Here is a 22,690-nt window from a genome sequence, read left to right as displayed (position 1 = left end):
TTTACAAAGTTTTTCTTCCTTCCTTACTGAAATGAAATTGATAGCAGCACCCACTTTATAGTAATCATATGGTAGACGTAAGTTGGGATTTCTTTAAAAATATATGAACTCCTACAGCATTGGTAGGTATACTTTCTAAAACCCATGCTCTAGGCTAGGAAGTATTGTTTGTTTTGGTTTGTTTTGGGTTTTCAAGACAGGGTTTCTCTGTGTAGTCTTGGCCTGACTCACTTTGTAGACCAGGCTGGCCTCACACTCAAGAGTATTCCATTTAATTTTCACCCTGAGAAAATGTGGGTGAAAAAAAATCTCAGCCAGTAGAATAAAAAAATGGAGCTGAGACTCAAATTTAACTAGCTCCCAAATGTTTTTCAGACAGTGTGTTACCATAAAAGCAATGTAAAGCATACCTAGCCACATACTTGAACATGGTTATTCTGGCTTACTCTAATCCCAATCGTTTCAACCCACTCCCTAGACTATCAGTAAAATATATAGGAAATGGTAGAAGTCTAATAGCAGCTGTCCTTTTGGGGTGGGGTGGGGGGAGAACAACTTCATTATTTTAAGCTCATACATTTTTTTTCTTTTTCTTTTTTTCTTTCTTTCTTTTTTTTTTTTTTTTGAGACAGGGTTTCTCTGTGTAGACTTGACTGTCCTGGACTCACTTTGTATACCAGACTGGCCTCGAACTTTCAGTGACCCACCTGCCTTTGCCTCCCAAGCACTGGGATTAAAGGTGGCAAGCTCATACATTTAATATAGTCATCTTAGGTTCTCTGACTCACCGATGGGGGAAACTAGTACACAGCAGTTGAAAAAAGTTAACAGCCAGTAAAATTCCATCTTCAAAACCTGTTCACCTGGTTTTTCTCTTTTTACTTTCTCATGAGAGAATAGTCTTTATACCCTACTAGTGTTACTTTGAAACAGTATTACTAACTCTACACTCAAGTACAAGGTATAAAAGAAAAAACAAAAACCTAAACTCACTGGCTAATCAGTCTGTTCAAGGTTATTGTTTGCATACCCAAATTATTTTAGTGATCTAAGACACTTTTGAAACACACGTCCCAAAGACACCTCAAAATCATTAGATGAAATGCCTTCTATTTACTAGAAATTTTAATTTAAGTTTTTTTGATTGACTAGAGGTTCTCAAGTGCTCACCAAGTAGGCAACCATGACTCAAAGTTAGTCTGTTAATACTTGGAGGCTGGTCTGTGGGAGTCTAAATATAAGGGGAGTAATTATTTTGCACATTTATACAACTTTACTTTCTCTGGATTCAATAAATATTGTTAAGAATGCTAAAAATGTTGTCAAATGATTATTTTAAATAGCAACTTTATTGACGGTAAAATAACACTGAGGTATTAATGATACCAAAAGTTACATCTAGGAAAATAAACTAGTTTAAGTACCAGCTAGAGATTTAAGTTATCTGAAGAACAGACAAGTACACGACAAATGTGAAAATTACAAGGTAATTTGAAAGTTTTTCTCAAGAATAAGAGAAAATGGCTGCTTAAAACACTAAAAGAAATGGTTGTTTTTCTACTCACTGGAGAATATAAATTATTATTGTTATTATTATTATTTTTTTTTTCCTGAGACAGGGTTTTTCTGTGTAGCCTTGGCTGTCCTGGACTTGATTTGTAAACCAGGCTGGCCTCAAACTCACAGCGATCCGTCTGCCTCTGCCTCCCGAGTGCTGGGATTAAAGGTGTGCTCCACCATACCTGGCTACATTATTTTTTATTACATACTTGTGTATCCCCAAGTACTGTTGGGAGAGATGGAACGTGCCTTTAATCCCAGCACTCAGGAGGCAGAGGCAGGCATTTCTCTGTGAATTCCAAAACAGACAAGGCAACATGGTCAGACGACATCTCAAAAACAAAAACAAGAACAAAAAAACTCCCTTGAGTACTTTGAAAAGCTCACCTTAAGAGGGTGAGAGGAAGATGTCTATTAGGAAAATATCAGAGTCCCTACACTCTCAATCAAAAACTATCTTAAAAGCCAGGCGTGGGGGCATACACGCCTTTAATCCCAGCACTCGGGAGGCAGAGGCAGGGGTATCATTGAGTTTGAGGCTAGCCTGGTCTACAAAGTAAGTCCAGGACAGCCAAGGCTACACAGAGAAACCGTGGCTAAAACAAACAAACAAACAAACAAACCAAAAAACCTATCTTAGGTCAGCCAAGACAGCAGGTAAGAACATTTGCCCTACAAATCTAGTGACTCTTTGGTGCCCAAAATACATGGGAGAGGGAGAGAAGTGACTCCTGAAAGTTGGAATCTCGTTTCCACAGGTGTACTAGACACACATTTCACTGCGCGCACTCACCCCCACACAGAACAGTGGCCTATAATAAATAAAACAACATGGAAGCCAGTTAAGGCAGGAGAATCAGTAGTTTAAGGTTGTCTTTGACTATTCAAGGTTAGCCTAAAACATGAGACATGTGACCCCTATCACAAAACACAAACAAGAGCAGCGCCTGCGATCTCAGCGCCTGGAAGGTGGAAACAAGACGACCCTAGAGTTCAGGGTTCAGTGAGGCTAGCATGGGCTACATGTTACCTCAAAATAAAACATACAGACATACCCATCTTATTTTAAAGCTTTTTCCCTGAGTGTGTCCTTCTTAAGTTTTTTCCTTTTTTTTAAACTTTTGTGTGTCTAACAGTATACCTTCTCAAACAGAAGAATTCTCCAACTAAGCTCATTTTCTGCCAGCTTGGTTATTTCCCAGGGGAGAACTTGCTTTTCTTGTGCTTCCACCCATAAACTAAACATCTTATCAGAAATATATAAATACATACAAATGAACACTTAAAAAATTCCCAATAGGAAACAAATCTTCAAAAAGCAAATGGCATTTCATGTTTACTTTTCCTTAAACAAATACACAAAACAGGAAAACAGAAGGTGGGACTTTGCAGCACAAGCATTAAATAAATGTTCAACACAGAAATGTTTTAATATAAATCATCACAAATGAAGACAATCTAGAAGCTATTTGGGACTTGTTTACAACACATGCTACTAACTCTTCAGGGTATCATTAAAGTAGGATGTAACTTTATGGTAGAACAACTGCCAGGGAGCACCCAAAACATAGGCCTCCATTTCCAGCAGGTAGGAAAGGGTAATCTAAGATAAATTTCGTCAAATATATTGTATATCGATATGACTAGGAAAGGTAAGAACCAGAATTACTAAATGGAAGATTTATCTGTCATCAATGACAGTGAAGCAATTCACCCACTTGTGAAAGACTTTTCCAAGTTTAAGATGTTTCATATTAAGAAACATATACATACGCATGCAAACTAAGGTTTCCACCCCTAAAGTTCCATCACAACTGTTTCTAGCTAGAATCAACAACATTGTTAGTATTAATGTTATTTATTCATCTTCCTCAAACACTATTTTTGGACACGAATTCTTGTTTCTAAGTGCCAGTAACTTTCATACAAGTCTATGTAAAAGGAAAGAGTGTCTTGATAATTAGTTTTGGTGATACGTTAACAGTCAAAATCAAGACTAGTCTTTTCCCTTAAAACATACATTATCAATCAACCCAGTAACTGGGACATTCTCATAATATTAATTGGATTTAAAAAAGATGTTTAATCTATAGGCCTGCATGGGGGGGGGGGGTTAAAAACTGCAATCCCAATTGTACCTCAACAGTTAAAATGCAATTCTGTCATTCAGTGAGTATTAAGAAAACAGAAAAATACTGCATAAGATGAACAAAAAAGTTTAATGGTTATACACTGCATTTTCTAGAACACATGGCACTCGTCAGCAGTAGATTTATGGCCACAGATGCCATTAGTTTTCTCATTTCCCAGAAAAAAAAAATTGTTTAGTTGATTAAGTTCTCTCCCATCACAAAAGGCTTTACTACAATAGTTGAGGCTCTGCTTGTTTAGTATCAAAACTTGTAAATTGAATGACATGTTAATGTCTGAAATTTCCAAGATTTTGCTCTGATATATAATTTCAAGTCCTTTTTCTCAGCACATGCCTCAAGAGACTTATGTCAGGTAAGATGAAAGCTTTCAACTATAAGTACAATACATATGTCAGCAATATAATACATTTACAAATTTTAACACTTCTTAAAATACTAATGGGGGGCATTGTGTCTACTTTGATTGGCATAAATTTTTCTTTTTCAGTAATACATACAAAAGTACTTGTAGGATTCCATAGAATTGGGTAACTTTTTTTCTCTGTTTCAGCCCCCAAATATTAACCAGTATCCCATTTTTACAAAGGAATCCACTGGAAATCAAATATATGCATCCCAAATGTCATAAAACCCACGAAGATACAGTTACTCAAAATTTGTTTCCCAATGAGCCCCTTTTAAATACACGACTTGCCTAAGGTAAATGAAACAAAACAAAAAAAAACCTGAGTTTAACTGTGATGTACCTAATGCATACATAAAGCTAAATACTCAGGAGCTGTGTGCTTCTGGCTTGGACCAAGGAACGGTGTCTCATTTTGTGTTTGCCATAAGATGTATACAGAATTATCGCTACTTGGGGGCTGACAGCTATTTGAAAGTAGAGGATTCACCCCTTGCATTACAGTGACTCAGTATAAGTCACTTGCATTTTCTTTTCCCCAGGGGAAAACGACCCCAAAGGAGACTCTCACTGATCCACCTGGAACCGTTCTCAATGATTAAAAAGGCTTTGCCCTCAGCAGCAGCACTAGGAACTTCGCACATCTTTTCCAGTCCAACAGCTAAACAATTCACAGGTGGTTGGCATAATAACATCTCTCGGTGCAAGAAAACCAAAGGGAACGGGAAGGATGCAGTGACGCGAGCGAACCAACTGGCAGTTCGGCTGAGGGACCAGCGGGGAAGAGGACCGGGCCTCTGGACCAAGGGGAGGGACGGTGCCCACAAAGACACGTTATCTGGGTTCCCAGGGGGTGGGGGGGGGCGTCGAGGTAGATAGAGGCCGCTGCGCCGAGACTCTGCACTCGGTGCGAGTCCCCCGCCCGCCCCCTCCCTCCCCATTTCCCCAAGCCAAAGGCAGATAAGAGGTGGGGGCTGGCAGGGCGGAGGCGGGGGACTGGGAAGACGAGGGGCCGGCGGCGGGCAGCTCGGCACCGCTCCAAGGCCGCGCGGGAGGCCATTTTACCTCCGGGGCCGTCCAAGGCCCCGGCGGCCCTCCACGTCCCCAACCCTCGGTAGTCTCTCCTCCCCCCCCCCACCCCCGCCCCCCCGGAGGCCGCTCCCCGATGCTCGCCGGATCGGCGGAGTACCACTGGGCAGGGGGAGGGGGCGTGGGGGGGAGGGTGTGGGGCTCGGGCGGTGCGGCGGGGGCGGGGGCGGCTGCGGGCCGTGGCGTCGGCGGGATACGGGACCGCGGGGCGCGGAGGGAGAGAAAAGGGGAGAGGCCGGGGAGCCGTTACCTATACTGGGCCGCAGCCGCCGCCGCCGCCGCCGCCCCGCTGTGGGTGAATCCAAAGTAGTTGCCGGTCGCCATTTTGGCATCTTCCCCCAGCCGGCTGGGCACTGCGGCGGGCACGGAGAGTCGGGTCCCATGGCGGGAGGGCAGCCGTGAAGGGGTCGGGGCGCCGAAGGATGGCAAGGGAGAGAAAAAGGGCCGTGAGAAGCCGCCCTGGCCGGCCGGGCCGCGGCCGCACCGCCGTCCGCCTCCCTCCCCGCACTCCCTCACTCACTCGCACGCCCGGGTGGCGGCCGCCGCCTCCTCCCCGGAGCTGGCCCCAACCCCCGCGCCTACCCGCCACCCGGGGCTGGGGAAGGGCAGGGCAGAGGCCCCCGCGGGCCACATTAGACTCACCATAGGTGAAAGAAACTACAGGGCATATGGGAATCATGGGCTCGGGCTGCTGCTGCTGAACTCTGAACTCTCACCCGCTGCCTCCCTCCTCTGCCCCACTCCTCCTCAGCGGAGAACAGACCGCCGCCTCCGGCCGCACTGCGCAAGCGCGCCGGTGCGCTGCATCCTGGGAGATGTAGTCCTCACGGCCCGCGCCAAGGCTCCCCCACCCCCACCCCTCCACCCCTGGCGGTCTGGCGCAGGCCCCCGGAGGAACAGATTTCTGGGGTGCGGGCGTAGGGCTCCCTCCCGGGACTAAAGACCCGGCCTTTCCCCAAGCGACGGTGACTTGTAGTCGCTGCGGTGCCGCTACAAGGCGGAGGAGGAGCGCCCCGCCCGGCCGCGGGGGAGTCGGGGAGCGTGACCAGATAGAGTGACGTCTGTTGGCCTTTTCGCCGCCTTACTTTTTCACTGGTTTCCTTTACTTTAGCATCTGCGTTTGTTCTTTGTGTTTCAGCCCTCCTCTCCCGTTTAATTTCCATTAGAATTTGAACTGGCCCAATTCCTGTTGCTTGTCAATAGCCTTTGAAAAGGGGAGGGAAGAAGAAGAGAGAAAAAGCAGAGGAAGTGCGGCACTGTACCAAGCATCTGCCCTAGAGGCCTGCCTGCCCCCGGAGTCACACCTCTAGCCGAGCCCACTCCCAGCCCCCGCCCCGCCTCACAGGCTCCTTCAGTCTTTCAGGGTGATGTTGGCCCCAACAAGGTGTTGGGCGTTGATGCTAGAGAGATGACATGTTGTAGATGCTGTGAGCAAAACAAAATCCCCCGTTCACGTGGAATTTTCATTCTGGCGTATGAGAAAACTCGTGGGTGATGATTGGAGCCTTAAAAATAAACAATTGAAGATAAGGGGTGTTAGTTCAGTTAGGGAGACCACGGGATTACCTGGAGGAAGGACAGTGGAGGAAAAATTCAAGAGCATCAAGGACGTCATTCTGGCCAGAACTGAAGGAAGGACCAGTTCAAAGGTCCCCATGAGAGTCCCGGCTTTGCTGGGTGTAGTGGCACATCCGCGTAATCTCAGCATTGGGGAGGCTGAGACAGGAGAGTCTAGACCTGCCCACACTGCAGCGGGACTGCAAGCAACCACGTCTTCCTTACAGCTACTTTACTGTATTTATTTTCACAGGCTATTTTCCGTCATCCCCCTCCCCTCCCCCACCTACTCTCAACTCTATGGGCTCCTCTACTGCTGGGGATAGGGCTCAAGGCATCCTGCAAAGTGCAAGCAGGACTCTGACTAGAGCGATGTCTCTTTAGTCTTGAGGCAGGGTTTTGCTGGCTGGCCCAAGGACCTGGCACTCACTGCTCGCACCGGCCTCCATTTCCCAGGAATCCTGCATCAGCCACTAGAGTGTGAAGATAAGGAGTATGTGCCACCTTACTGGGCTCAGTCCTCTCCTGGGCTGTTTTCTGTCACCTTGCCTTTACCCTGCCTCCACCAAGGCATGCGGAAAGCTTTGCCTCACCTTCTTCTTACCGTCTCCGTGCCCATCCACCAGCCCCTGTTGCTTATCTCCTCTTAAGAGTCAGACGTGAACCTTAAAATAATCGGTGAATCAGAACTCACCCGTGGAAATCAGGGCTCTATTCTACCTTTCTTTCAAAGCAGAAACAATGCCTCAATTCTTATTTGTGCCAACCCCCATACCTCCTACAAAAGTGCAGGTTCAGAGAACCTGTCTGATTTGTCCTTTTGCTCATTTCAAAAGAGAATACGTAGAGCATTTGGGGGGAAAATCAGTGTCATTGTTTTTGAGAACACTGATGTTTCCCAATTGTGTTGCTAAGGGGGAAAAATCTCCTACATTCAAGGTATTAGAAGCATATTTAAAAAGTGACTTGCCTTGAACTTCAGAACAAATAAGCCTCCAGAGAGACTGCAGCTGTTTTCATAAACCTCACCACTATTAAGTTATTTGCACTCACCACTATTAAGTTATTTTCTCCTCCAGTTTCTAAACTGGAGGAGAAAAGTCACGGGATAAAATTGTTGACATTCTGTTGAGGCTGATTTGCTGTTTGGCTGCTTGGCAGGTCGTGAGAGGATGGATTGTGTTGACACTTTTCAAGCAGTGAACTTGAAGTGGAAGCTGGCTTCTTTGCAGTGATTGTCCTTGGGGTGTGGCTGCGGGTTTGCAACAGCACTGATCTCAGACGAAAGTGTAGATACATGAAGTATTTTAGCTTGCCCTCATCCTTGGGCTTGTTTAGGAAAGCTGTTTTGGAGCCAACTGGAATTTTTTAAAAGACCTGTTTTTTTTTTTTTTTTTTTGGGGGGGGGGAGCAATTAGCAGTGAAATGTCCTGATTAGATGTTATTTAATTTTAGGACTCTCTTTTTGTTATTGTTGTTGTTTGGGTTTTTTTTGTTTGTTTGTTTGTTTGGTTTTGTTTTGTTTCTCCAGACAGGGTTTCTCTGGGTAGCCTTGGCTGTCTTGGACTTGCTTTGTAGACCAGGCTGGCCTTGAACTTCCAATGACACACCCCTGCCTCTGCCTCCCCTAGTGCTGGGATTACAGGTGTGAACCACCACATCTGGCTCCCATTTTGGAATCTCTTAAGATAGAAATAACAATATCTTCTTTATATGGACCAGTGAGATGGCTGGGGATGTAACTGAGTTGGGAAAGTGCCTGCCTAAACTGAGGTGCTTAAAGCCCTGGCTTCAGTCCCCATTAGCACATAAACTGAGTGCAATGGACTGCCCCTGTAATCTCAGGCCTGGGAAGCTAGAAGCAGGAGGATCAGAAGTTCAAGGTCCCGTACAGTCCTTGGCTATATGGGAATTTTAAAACTCAACCCGGGGCACCTGAGATCCTGCTTCCAAACAAAACAGCATCAGCAACAGACAAGCAAGCAAACTGGAGAGATGGCTCAGTCCATGATGTGCAAGCAAGCACACAGACGAGAGTTTGGATCCCACGTAAAAGCTTGAGTGACATGGACGTGCTTCTGTGCACACATCTGCAGCTTCCGCTCTGGGAGAGGGAGAAGGGTAAAAGTGGGACGGGACAGGAAGATCTCTGGGGCTCTCTGCCCTGCCAGTCCAGCCAAAAAAAAAAAAAAAAAAAAAAAAAAAAAAAAAAAAAAAAAAGTGGCTGCAGTTTCAGAAAACAAACAACAAGCAAATAAACAAAAACAACCAACTTAACTCCAAAAGTGAGGGGGAGGGCAACTAAGAAAGCCATCTGCCATCTACCTCTGGCTTCTACAAGCAAGCACACACATGCACATATGTGTACAGGCCCCCACAAGCACACACAAACGTAACCATACAAAGAAGTGCTTGACTGGAGGCAGCTACCCATACGGTCTAGCATCTTGATGTTAGGAAACGTTCAGAATGCATATCTGGTGGAGGCCTGTGCTCCTCATCCTTTTCAGGACAAAGCCCATTTCTTCTAAGTAGACTTAAAGACTTCACATAGTCTGGCCTTCCTCCCTTGTCATCATCCTGCTCCATATCGCCTTCATTCCAACACTCTTAACCTCTTACTTACCATGCCCTGCCCCCCCTCCCCCAGGGCGTCTCACACCCTCCTTGCCTAGAATTCTTGCTTCTCTTTGCCCCGTTAGTTCTCTATGTAGAGGACTAAACTCAACTCGGTCAGCACCCGCTCTGCATCCCTCTATGATGTCCCCTCTGTCACCTCCTCAAGTGATCAGATTGTTACCATGTACTCAGAGCACAAGGCGATTCTTAGTTGCCTTGTCACAGCTACTACTTTATAGTTACTGCGTGATGGTTTGATTGATGTGTGTTTGTCCCATCAAACTATGATCGTTCTGAGGGCTGAGTGCCAGTATCAGATGCCTAATCAACAGAAACAACAGAAAGTACTTGAAGAATGATCAAACCAGAGGACGCACAACTTAATCATTCTTCGATGATTCAGAATGCAGTTCTAGATTCCCAAAGCTCCTGGGGTTGTAATTATGAACCTCAATCAGCATCCAAAGACAAATGGGGAAGTGTTAATTGGCAGTTCTGTTAGCCACAAGGTGGAGCTAGTCTGAGAAAGCCTGTCTTCAGCTGCACCTTTGAGGCCTGGTTTTCTGAAAGACTGTTGAGTACAGATACAACAGCCAGAAAGCAGGTCACATTAGCTTCTGCATACCAAGAAGAATATATAGCACGTGCTGCTTGTTTTTTTGTCAGTTTGACACAAACCCAGACATACATGAGAAGAGTGACTCAGTTGAAAAAATGCCCCAATAAGATTGACCTGAGGCATGCTGTCCTTGGGGTATTAGCTTGAGAAATGATTGATGTGGGAAGGGCTCAGCTCACTGTGGGTGGTGCTATGCCTGGGCTGCTGGTCCTGGGTGCCTACTGAGCAAGCTAAGAAGAGCAGTGCTTCCCCATGATTTCTGTTGCCATTTCTGCCACCAGGTCCCTGCCTTGAGTTCCTGCCTTGATTTACCTCAGTGATAGAGTGTGATCTGAGAGTTGTAAAAATCAAATAAACCTTTGCAACCTTTGTGTTTTTCCTCTCAAAAAAAAAAAAATGTTGGGAAAATAGCTATACAACAAGAAAGATGAGCTATGATAAGGCAAAGGTTTGAGAGACAAGAGATGGGAACTAAGAGAACAGAAAATGTAATTATGAACCTGTGGTACCTAATGAAATTGATGATCAAGGTAGACAGCCCATTGATAATGGTTAAGAAGCCTGGCTTGATGGGATGGAGGGCAGCTCATTCACATGGAGCTGGGCATGTGAGACTGCCCAAATATCTAGGTTATGTGTGGGTTCATAAAGAGCTAACTGTAACTTGAGAAACAGAAAAGGGGAATAAGATTAGCTAAAGGACACTGGATTGTAAACAGGGCGTGGTGGTGTACGCCTTTAATCCCAGCACTCAGGGATGCAAAGGCAGGAGGATCTCTGAGAGTTAGAGGCCAGCCTGGTCTACAAATCGAGTCCAGGACAGCACAGGCTACATAGAAACCCTCTCTGAGAGAGAGAGGGGGGGGGGGGGAGAGAGAGAGAGAGAGAGAGAGAGAGAGAGAGAGAGAGAGAGAGAGAGAGAGAGAGAGAAAGAGAAAAGCTTCCAAATGAAAGGCACGACTCAAGGAAGAGAAGCAGAAAGACAGCAAGGCAGATGATGCAGAAAGCAGATGCCTTGCATGGAGACAGCTTAACAAACAGCTGGAGAAGGACAGGTCACTCACTGGACTGGCAGACTGGAAAACGTTGATGCTGAAATGGACAGTTGCTGAAGCATAGGTGATTGGGAGTGCGATTACGGAGGAACATTGCATTGATGGCTGAGCGGATCTTCATAAGGATATTCCGACTGTTAAGATTGTGGGATTGATAATTGTTTCTATTGTAAAATTTAAACTGTGTACAATTTTTAGCTTAAACAGAAAGGAGGAAGTTGTAGGGGACTTTTAATTCAGAACAGGGCTGTTCTGGCAAGAGATCACATCCAAAGATCTTCTAGGTCTATGTGATCTGGCTAGAATACAAACACACCTTTAATCCAGGAGACAGGCAAACAGATCTGGGTTCAAGGCCAGCCTGGTATTGAGCAAGTATCAATCAGGTAAAGAAAAGCTTAGGTCCAGGCGTGGTGGTACGTGCCTTTAATCCCAAATGAAGGGGAAGTTAGTTTGTAGAAGGAATCATCCATGTTTGAAAGTGATGTCTAATTGAGTAATTGAGTGGCAGAAAAGGTGATGAATCAGAAAAAATTTGACAGAATAGGATACACCCAACTTTCATGAGGAGAGGAAAGGGAAGCTACTTAAGAGGCAGGTTTACCCAGACAGTAATAGAGAGATGTGCTGCAGAGAGAGAATCCAGGTGAAGGTGGAACGGGACATAAATGAGAAGAAGCCAGAAGATTAGAGCAGATTGCTGAGTTAGTTTGAGGCCAAGCAGAGCTATCCTGGGCCAAGAGAGAAGCCAGATTGAATAGGTCAGCCAGGAGAAGAGTTTGAGCCAGAACAGCTGAGTTGAGCCAGCCAGCCCAGAGCTCAGAAAGAACAAGTAAGGGTGAGTTCATTAAGTAGTAAGTCCCAGACACTGAAAACATTCTAGGCCTGGGTTAGATTGTATGGAGGCGAAGTTACTTTTCCATAAACCTTTTTCTCCCCATGTTGCTCTGGAACATGGTGTTTTAGCACAGCAATTAAAACTCTGCTAAGGGAAGGAAGCAGAGCTGGGTGGGAGGGTCTGAGGGTCCCAGCGAAGCGGGGGATGCCGGGAGAGAGAAAGCCTTTTAGAGCTGGCATGGAACAACTCTCAGATGGTGAAGCCGCTTGTGCCTGTTTATTTGGGGGTGAACAAGGACTATATGAGCTTTGGGGAGTGGGAAGGGACTTTCATGGTGAGCTCATATCATTGGCTGGGGCTGAGATGGTGGGAATCCTTTATTTGCGTGGAGAAGAATATCCAGGTGCCAGGCTACATTGACCGTTGGAGAGGTAGGGGATCCAGCAGTCACGGAACAGGGAAGGAGCGATCCTTACTCCTGCTGACCTCACCATTGAGAGCCTGCTCTGCCTTCCGCGTGCTGGGACTAAAGGTGTGCACCATCACGCCTGGCTGAGAATCTCTCTCTTAATTTGCCTGAATTTAATACATTCACCAAAGTATAAATACCACTACTATCTAACTTCAGAATATTTTTTCCTGAATGTAAAATGTTTAATGCTAATGAAATACTTCACAAATACATGGCAAGAGAGAATCAGAGTTAATTCACGTAATTTTTCTTTTCTTTTTTTTCTCATTTTTTAAAAAAATTAATTTATTCTTGTTACCAGAATATTTTTGTTACTGTGGTAATTCTATATCCCTTAGCAGCCACGTGTCTTCGCTTTCTCTCAATCCCTGATGGCCACACAAATGATGTTTCAGGTGCTTGTTTGTTTTTTATTTTTCTTTAAGTATTAGGGATTGAACCTAGAGACTTGAATCTCAGCGCCTCCCCCTCGTTTTGCTTTGTTATGTAGCCCTACCCAGGGTGGTACTTATAGCATCACAAGACGGGCAGTAATCCTCCTGCTTCTGCCTCCCGTCTTAAAGAATGACAGGTGTACATCACCGGGCCTGGCCACAAAAATACTTTCTATCTCTATGGGTTGAGGTATTTTGGTTATATGTACAGGCTTTAAGGATATCTACTGTTTAGATTTAGTTCTCTTTACTTAGCACAGTATTTTTAGGCCCCATTGTCCATTTTTTGAGAGAGTCTTGCTTGTTAGCCCAGGCTGGAAATTTTTCTTTCTTAGTCTCTCAAGTTCTGAGAGGTGGATGTGCACCACCACCCTTGGCTGGTAGGGATGCTTTCACAATGGCCTCTGTTCTAATTTTTGCTGATACATACCAGGGAGGAGAATGTTGGTATACCTGGATGTTGAGATGGGTCTTTATGATGTAGGCTGGGTTGGTCTCAAATGTACAATGTAAGATTTCTTTTTTTTTTTTTTTTTTAAACAGCAGCATGTGAACAACCATGTACAACTGTCTTCATTATTCTAGCCAGAGGCAGGATTTCAATTGAGTAGGCTTACATATTGACTGCAGCATGCCAGTCCCCTCTGATGTACTGTGTCCCTGAGACACATCTGAGGAACATCTCCCTACTGTCTGAAAACTCTACGAAGCTGTCCACTTGTCTAAAAGAAGGACACAAGCTCCTGCTGGCAGGTCGCCAGCCACAGTTGTTCCCAGCTCTAGTGCTTGTGGCTGTTTCTCATGTGTCAACTTCTAGAGCATTCTCATCACCACCTCCCTAATTATTCCCCCTCTCATTCCTTGAATTTCCCAACGCTCACAAAACTTGTCATTCCTAGTTTGGTATCTCCCTTCCTCTCAGGAAAGAACATAGTCGTTACAGGGTCAGGAACTAGGTCTGACCCCCGAGTTTCCGATGCCTATGGCCATGCGTAGAGTAAGTGGGCACTTAAACACTTGACAGCGATGGTTTCCTGACATACGCCTTTAATATATCCCCACCCCCAACCCATTGTGGTAATAGACCTATAAATAAATACCAACCTGTTTCACTCCTCCCAGCTCCCTTGACATTCTAACTGATGTTGTTCACTGCGAAGTCTCGACACCAAGCACCAGTGTTATAAAGGGGCTCATTGTGTCCGTAATACATTCGTAAGAACTTGAAGAACTTGTAGAAGTCAGCACAGTCATGAGGGATAACTATTTAAGGGCACGGAGGGGCTGGGCCGCAACCCGGTGTCACTAGCATATGCATAGATTCCGTCCCCAACACTGCTAAAAATAAATTAAAATATAAAAATAAATAAAGCTTGAGGAAGAGTCTCAGCCACCCTGTGCTCTCACTTAGATCAAGAACAGATGCTAAAGGTCATGTTGCTGTAGAGCCACACTCTAGAGCAATAATATTTAATAGAACTTTATTTCACTGTGGAATTATTCTCTAACTATGCAACATGGCAACCATCAGAGTACATGAAATGCAACTAATAGACTTGCATATGACCAGTGGCTACTGTATAGGATAGTGTAGTAGCAGAGTCTGATGATCCAAGTTCAAATCCCAGCTCTACTACTAGCTGACAATGATCTTTTGTGTGGAGTGTGTGTGTGTGTGTGTGTGTGTTGCTGGGGATCAAACCGTTGTGCATGTTAGGCAAGTGCTCGGCTCCCAAGCTTCATCTTAGCCTTGATAGCATAACTTTGTCCAAATTCCTTAACGTCCTTGTGCTCCCTCCTCACCAGGAGCTCCTTTTAACCAGTTAATGAGGGAGGGCTGACTTGATAGCTTAGCAGGTGTTGAGCCAAGTCTAATGGCCTGTAATATATCCCTAGGACCCCCAAATTGGAAAGAGAGAGTTGACTCAGGTTGTCATCTGGCCTCTACACATGCATGCACACACTCACTCTCTCTCTGTCTCTGTCTCTCTCTCTCACACACACACACTATATGTGTAATATATGACATATGTATAATATATTGCATATAGGATTATATAAATATATTGCATGATATATGTATATATTTATATGTGTAATTACACATATAATATGTTATATTACATATATTATATATCATATGTATAATAACTAGCTAATGAAAGAGGCAAACATTTAAGAGATTGTCTATAAGCTTATCATCAAAGCTAGTAACATAATGTCTCTAAATCACTCTCTGTCTCTAATACTTCCATCTTTCTTTCTTAGGGTTTTGGGATCTGTCTGGATAATCCAGGGTCATCTTAGTCATATCTTCACAGTCCCTTTGCTATGAACAGTGGTATATATTAGTCTGCGGCCTAAGATACATGAGACATGAGTATATTGATTTCCTGTAACCTTTCTGAAAGGCTCATAATATATCTGGGCTTGCTTATCATACTTTTTTCTTTCTTTTTTTTTTTCCTCTAGTAACACAAATCTTTCTTATTCTAATTTCCTTGTTACGTATGTATACACAAATAGAATAATACCGTTAGGGGTAGAAAGAAAGATAGATAGGTAGGTTAAGAGCATTTGTTAGTCTTTCAGAGGACCCAAGTTAGGTTCCTAGCATCCATGTCAGATGCCTCACGAGCGCCTGTAATTCCAGCTTCAGGGAATACGATGCCCTCTTTTGGCCTTCTCAGACACTTGTACATATGTGGCAAACACACACACATACACACACACACACACACACACACACACACACATGCACATTCTCTCTCTTTCTTTCTCTCTCTCTCTCTCTCTTTCTCAATAGCCTTTTTTTTTTTCTTTTGGTTTTTTGAGACAGGGTTTCTCTGTGTAGCCCTAGCTGTGCTGGGCACTAGACTCACTTTGTAGACCATGCTGGCCCCTAACTCACAGCGATCCGCATGCCTCTGCCTCCTGAGTGCTAGGGTTAAAGGCATGCACCACTATGCCTGGCCTCTCACACACACTTTTAAAACTTTGTATTTCCTAGTTCAGTCTCTTTTTCCTTTTCTTTCTGCCACTGGCCCCAGCCTCTAACTCCTTATGAAGATTGTTAGTTACCTGGTTTTGATGCCTTGAGTACTTTCCCCTTTAGACTCACATACCATCTACCCATATATGACTTTGCATATAGACACATGAAAACTATATATAGGTATATGACTTGTTCAAATGTTTGGTCTTATTTTCCTCCAGTTCCTGGTCAGCTGGCTCTTGCTCATTTCTAGATCTATATGAAAGCTTACATGGGAGATCAGTGATAAGGTACAGGACTGCAGACCTGCCTTAGATGCTGTATTGCAGGTGCTCACTTCAGCAGCATGTGTACTAAAATTAGAACGCTGTGTCTCAGAACGCCCCATGTGGAGGGCAGGGCAGCAGTCAGATAATACAGTATCAGCTCTTGCCAGCCTTCCCTGTGATTGGCTACTGACTCAGGCCCCTGATTTCTTCCTTGTTTGTTCTTTTCATAGGGAAGTCTCATGGGGTTATACAAATAGCTACAAGAAGAGGCTGCAAGAACAAAGAAGCTCTTACCATGGGGTTCTGGAACTCTCTCTCCCTCCCTCCCTCCCTCTTTCCATTCCTCCCTCCTTCCATTCCTCTCTCCCTCCCTTCCTTCTTTCCTTCCTATCTTCTTTCTTTTGTTCTTTCTTTCCTTCTTTCTGTATTGAGAATTGAATCCAGGGCCTCATATGTGTTTCTACCAATGAACTACATCCCCTCTTTTGTTTTTCACTTTGAGACAAGGTCTACTCAATTGCTCACTTTGGCCTTAGATTCACTCTAGTTTAGGCAGCTCTTGAATTGGTAACCCTGCTGCCTCGGTCTTTTCAATACCTGGAATTGCAGGTCCATGCCAACAGGATCAGTGATTCTGGGTCATTTGCTTTTAACAGTCTCATTAGAGGCTTGTAGACTGATCCACCCTGATATGTACACATGTATGTTTGCATGCCTGTAGGAGATTCTGTTTTAGAATGCTGCATGTGTTTAATTTCATGGTTTGGATATTGGATTATATTTGATTCGTGGTTGTCAGATCCCTTTGTCTGTGAGACCTTGGTGTCTGCTGTGGTTGGGCACAGCTGAAGTGTGCCAACAGTGGCTCATGTGTTGGAAGTTTGAGCTTTGGTGAACAAGCAGTGTTGGGAAGTGGTGCCTGTAAGAAAAAGAGCCTGGTGGTGATCTTAGCTCACTGGGTTGGAAGGGACGAAAATAGATCTTTTAGGCCCTCTGAGTTTCAAGAACACGAGTTGTGTGTTGTTCTCTGACTTCTGGCTTCGGGTTGTGACTTCTTCTTCAACCATGTGCTTCCCACAGTGTGACACTGCCCACCATATTCTGCCACAGCTCCCCACAGTGTGACACTGCCCACCATATTCTGCCACAGCTCCCCACAGTGTGACACTGCCCACCACCTTCCACAGCTCCTGACAATGTGACACTACCCACCACCTGCCACAGCTCCCCACAATGTGACACTGCCCACCACCTGCCACAGCTCCTGACAATGTGACACTACCCACCACCTGCCACAGCTCCTGACAATGTGACACTGCCCACCACCTGCCACAGCTCCTGACAATGTGACACTACCCACCACCTGCCACAGCTCCTGACAATGTGACACTGCCCACCACCTGCCACAGCTCCTGACAATGTGACACTGCCCACCACCTGCCACAGCTCCTGACAATGTGACACTACCCACCACCTGCCACAGCTCCTGACAATGTGACACTACCCACCACCTGCCACAGCTCCCCACAATGTGACACTGCCCACCACCTGCCACAGCTCCTGACAATGTGACACTGCCCACCACCTGTCACAGCTCCTGACAATGTGACACTGCCCACCACCTGCCACAGCTCCTGACAATGTGACACTGCCCACCACCTGCCATAGCTCCTGACAATGTGACACTACCCACCACCTGCCACAGCTCCCCACAATGTGACACTGCCCACCACCTGCCACAGCTCCTGACAATGTGACACTGCCCACCACCTGCCACAGCTCCTGACAATGTGACACTGCCCACTACCCATGGCTCCCCACAATTTGATACTGCCCACTACCCACAGCTCTCCACAATGTGACACTACCCACCACCACCTGCCAAGACTCCCCACAATGTGACACTGCCTACCACCTGTCATGAGCTGGTGCTGGTGCTAACCCTTGAATCTCCAGCGCTATGAGCAATATAAACATTTTTTACTTTCATAAATTTAACTGCCTCCAGTTTTTTGTTACAGTAATGAAGAGCGAGTGCTTTAGGGTTTCGTGCTCAGTGGTTCAGTTTCTACCAGGACCCAGAAGCTTCTCAGGAGCAGATTCTTAGGTGAGTGAGTAGCTGTTGACAGGGGTGACACTGGCTTTTATATATATGGAACAGTATATCTATGTAGCCTATGCTGGCTCATACATTCTAATACGTGTCCCAAGAACCATTCTTTGAGCCAGTGTGGGGGTAGGGGTGCAGGGGGACATTAGTCTCCAGAAGCTTTGTCCAGGGGTGGCTGCCCCCTTCAGCTGCAGCCCAAGGAGTGTAGAAGAGGTCAGATATTATAGCTCTGCCTGGCCTGCTCCCTAGCCCCATTCTATTGTGGGTCCTTTTACACTTGTGTTCTAATTTCAAAGCTTACCAAAATTTTGCCTTTTGTTGCAGCCCCGTACCACTAGGCTTTGGGTATGCCCCTCCCCCAACACTGTGACTTCATAGATAAGGGGCTTAGTTAAAATGGCCACCGAAGGAGTCTGAGTGGCTGCTTCTTTTCTTAGTTGGATAGTCATTTGGTCTTCCAATGCCTTATCCTGCCCAGCCACTTGATCTTGTGCTCTCAGCAGCCATAGTCTGAGAACCCGGGATGCCAACCCATGCCAGGTTCTCTCCATGCCCCTGTACACATATATCATATAATATATTATACTATATGTTATAATTTTAATGTGTTGCAATGAAGTCACCTCTCTTCTTTATTGCTTAGAAACTTCTTTTTTAAATTACTACATTTATTTATTGTGTGTGCACGTGTCTGTGCGTTTGCATGTTTACGTGCATGCCACAGGTACATGGAGGCCAGAGGAGAACTTGTGAGAGTCAGTTCTGGTCTTCTGCCATGAGGGCCCTAGGAATCCAGGTTGTCAGGCTGCACAGCATGCACTGTCACCTGCTGAGCCATCTCGGCAGCCTCGAGCTTCTTATCTCTTTCTTATCTCTATAGAGTGACACCACATTTGGGCTCCTAAACAACTGGAAAAAAAAAAATGTCCACGTTGAAGAGTCTAAACCTAATGTTTCCCCAACTTGCTGATGATAAGGGTCACCCAGGGATTCCTCTACCAGATCAGATCTCTGAATCCTAGTGTGGGCTCCCGAGACTAAAACCCCAGGGCTTTTGGAATGGGAAGCATAGGTTGTGAAATAGGTTGCACACGTTGTGTGTGTCTCCTCCCCTCCGCTCTAACTCCTACTGACAAGGAAGCTGGGACGCACTGTGTTCAAGCTATACTTCATGGATTTTTGTTCCTTCCAAAAGAAATAAAGTTGGGAGCTTAGTTCCAAATACCACCTGATGAGAGTTTCCCAGGGCTTATGGGTTGAAGTCATTGATATAATCCAGATTTAAAACGTGCCTCAAAGACCCACAAATTAAAGGCACGGATGCTCAGCTTGGTATTGTTTGGACTCATTGGAAGCCCAAGAGGATAGGCCTAGTGGGACATCTTAGGTCATCGGGCATATATCCTCCAAGGGGATTGTGGGCCATCATTTGCTTCCTTCATCTCTCTTGCTTTCTGGGGTCCAAGAAATATACAGTGTCTTCTGCCACGTCCCCCTGTTACAATGCACTACTTGCTGTAGTCTCAAAGGAATAGGGCCAAGTAAACATGGGCTAGAACTTTGAAACCATAAGCCAAAATAAACCAGAGCTGATTAATAGAGCTACTGTAAGAAAGGCCTGCAAACGCGCGCGCCTCTTTTGTTTGCTTGTTTTGTTTCCTTTGCCATGTGAGGATACACAGTTCTTTGCCTTTTACCTTCCATCGCATGATAATACAGTGTGGAGATATTTACCAGATGTTTGTATCTTTGTCTTGTAGTTACAGCCTTCAAAACTGCGAGCCAATACATCTCTACTCACTGTGAACTACCGAGTCTACAGAACAGTATGACACCCAGAGAAAACGGAATAACTGGCCAAAGGTTCCTGTGTGCCTGCTTCCCCAGGCACAGGGTGCTTCTGGAAGGAACCAGAGGTTAGTGAAAAGAGTCTGTACTTTGAAAATAACTTGCTCTTGTTGTGGTGGCTACAAGTTTTCACTACATAATGATTTACTCGTTCAATTTGAAGCTTAGCTCTGCTATGCTGATTTGCACACATCTTGGAAATACAGTCATTTGTACCCTGGCTTTCCTCACTCCCACCTACCTTGAGTCTGGTTTCTAGCTGTCAAGCAGCCCACTCTTTTCTCTTTCCCTGCATTCCTAGACTCCTCCTACTGCTGTAGTCATTGCTGGGCTGGAGGCCAGGATCTCCTAAACAGCCCCTTCCTCTGCTGAGAGGAGTTTGGAGAGAGCCATGCATGTCATAAGATCAAGTTGGGAGATCTAGAACTGTCTGCTATGCTTGGCTGAGAGCCTCGGTGGTCTGACTTGTAGGATTTGCCAGTGGTGTCCCTAAGCAGTGCCCAACCCTGAGTGTATCCAACCGCCTGCCCAAGCAGTGCTGGACTCTGAAGGCATTTAGAAGAGACATGAATGCTAGCATGGCCTTACTAGCATTTTGCTAGTTCTGTATAGCAAAATCTCACAGTCGTAGAGATGATATTCTCTGTAGTACAGGATTAGAAAAGAAAAAAAAAGTTGAAATAAGAGAGCATGGAACAAAGAGAACTGTCAGGAGTGTGGTGGAGACGCCAAGTGTTCCATCATTTTGGAGAACTATTTTGTGGAATCCATTTGCTGAAGCTCAATGATGCATACCTGTGGCCCACCCAGCATTTCTGCTCCTGGATGCACTTCAGAAACGTGTTTACATATCTACTAATGGATCTATGCAAGAATGGTCACAGAAACAGGCATTCACATTAGTCCCCAGGGGACACTACTCAAGTGTTCACTAATAGTCAAATGGCCAAATAAATTCTATTCATACAGCTGACTATCAACAACAAATGAAAGATCTACTGCCACGTGGGTGACTCTTGTGGATATAACTCTGAACCTCCAAACATACAGAAGTACAGATTCTATATTATTGTTTGCATCAAGTTTGAAAAATGAGTAATGTCAGGCTCTGTTGTCAGTCTGGCTAGTTGCTGCAAAGTGGCTGGGAAAGGACTGATTAGAATTAGAACCCATTAAGGGGGTGGGTAACTTGTAAAATGTTAATATACCAATATATAAGTTGGGTAAAATATGTACTCTATAACAAGTCATTAAATTAATTTATTCATGATGTATATATTCGTGAATGCATCTTTAACATAAGGCATATGTTGTAAAATATAATATTAATGGTTCCTTAAAACAGTAGATCTTTATTGTTTTGCTTTGCTTTGTTTCTTTTTTTTCTTGTTGTTTTGTTTTGTTTTTTGAGACAAAGGCTCATATAGCCTAGACTGGCCTTGAACTGATTATGTAGCCAAGGTGACTTTGAACTCTTAATCCTCTTGCCTCTATCTCCCAAGTGCTGGGATTACAAGTGTGTGCCACTGTGCCCAGTTTTATATGGTGCTGGGAACCAACCCCAGTGTTTCATGAATGTTGGACCAGTATTTTACCACCAAGCCACATACCCATCCCTGTTTGTGTGTTTTAGGCTGTCCTTTACCTTTCCCTATAGCCATGGATGGCTTTGAACTCCCGATCCTCCCATCTCTGCTTTCTAAGTGTTGGGATTACAGAGATGATCCACAATACTCAGCTCTATGGCTTCTTTTAAAACAAATACATAAAAATATCCTATTCTCTTCTGAATTAAAATTGTAGATAGATAATTTTACATAGTGCATGTGTAACTGCTATTAGGATATATTAATTATACATAATAGTGAGTTTCATTATGACATTGTCATACATGTTTATAATGTACTTTTATTATACTCACCTCCATTACCCCCTTTCATTCTGCCTGATCACCTCTCTTTCTCCCTCCCTGCTCCTCTGCCTCCCTTCCTTTTATCCTTCAAGTCTCAATATGTAGGCACAGTTGATCTGAATCCCTAGTTCTCCTGGTCTTCCTGCCCCACCTCCCAGGACTGGAATTGCAGGTGTGTACCATCACGATCAGCTTTAGTTATTCATTCAATCATTTTGTTTGTTTGCTTGGTGTGTATGTGTGTGTGTGTGTGTGTGTGTGTGTGTGTGTGTGTGTGCGCAGACACACATGTGTGATGGGATGCATGCAGGGGGGGGGGAGGTCAGGACAACTCTCTGGACTTGGTTTTAGCAACTTCCGCCATGGGGTCTGGGGTTTGACCTCAGGACATCAGGCTTGCTAGGCAAGTACTTTTACCCAAGGAACCGGCTCACTGGCTCCTAAATTTGCCTTTTAAAAATAAAAATTTGGCCAGAACTTAGAAGACAGAGGCATAAGGATTAGAAGTGGAGGCCATTCTGGGCTACACAGCTAGACCATGTTATGATTTGACTGTCAAATATCCTGTACAGGCTCATGTGTTTGCATACCTCGTCTCCAATGGTATGTTTTGGGAGGTTGGACCTGTTTGAAGAAGTGAGGCCTAGCTAGAAGAAATGGATTACTGGGGGAGGTTTGAGGTTTACAACCCAGCCCAGCTTATTTGCTTTCTGTCCCACTGAGACACCAGGTATCCCAGCCCCACGTCCCTGCAACC

General features: G+C 44.9%; 1 protein-coding gene across 4 annotated transcripts in view; it reads right to left on the bottom strand.

Moving 5' to 3' along the window:
- Zfr (zinc finger RNA binding protein) overlaps positions 1-6,013 on the bottom strand; it is a 63,176-nt gene extending 57,163 nt beyond the window's left edge. For all 4 annotated transcript variants that reach the window (XR_007831183.1, XM_051150978.1, XM_051150976.1 and 1 more), the window contains exons 1-2: positions 5,848-6,013; positions 5,456-5,558 (exon numbers count right to left, since the gene is read on the bottom strand). Coding sequence is in view for 3 of the 4 variants with exons in the window: in XM_051150978.1 (XP_051006935.1) it covers positions 5,456-5,558; positions 5,848-5,884 (140 nt within the window). In the remaining variant the exon portion in view is untranslated. The remainder of the gene's footprint in view (positions 1-5,455; positions 5,559-5,847) is intronic.
- Between the last annotated feature and the right edge of the window lie 16,677 nt (positions 6,014-22,690).

This window comes from Acomys russatus, chromosome 9, assembly GCF_903995435.1.
Source record: "Acomys russatus chromosome 9, mAcoRus1.1, whole genome shotgun sequence".
Classification (NCBI taxonomy): Eukaryota; Metazoa; Chordata; class Mammalia; order Rodentia; family Muridae; genus Acomys; species Acomys russatus.
Note: the sequence above shows the minus strand (reverse complement) of the source record. Positions and strands in the feature narration are given on the sequence as shown.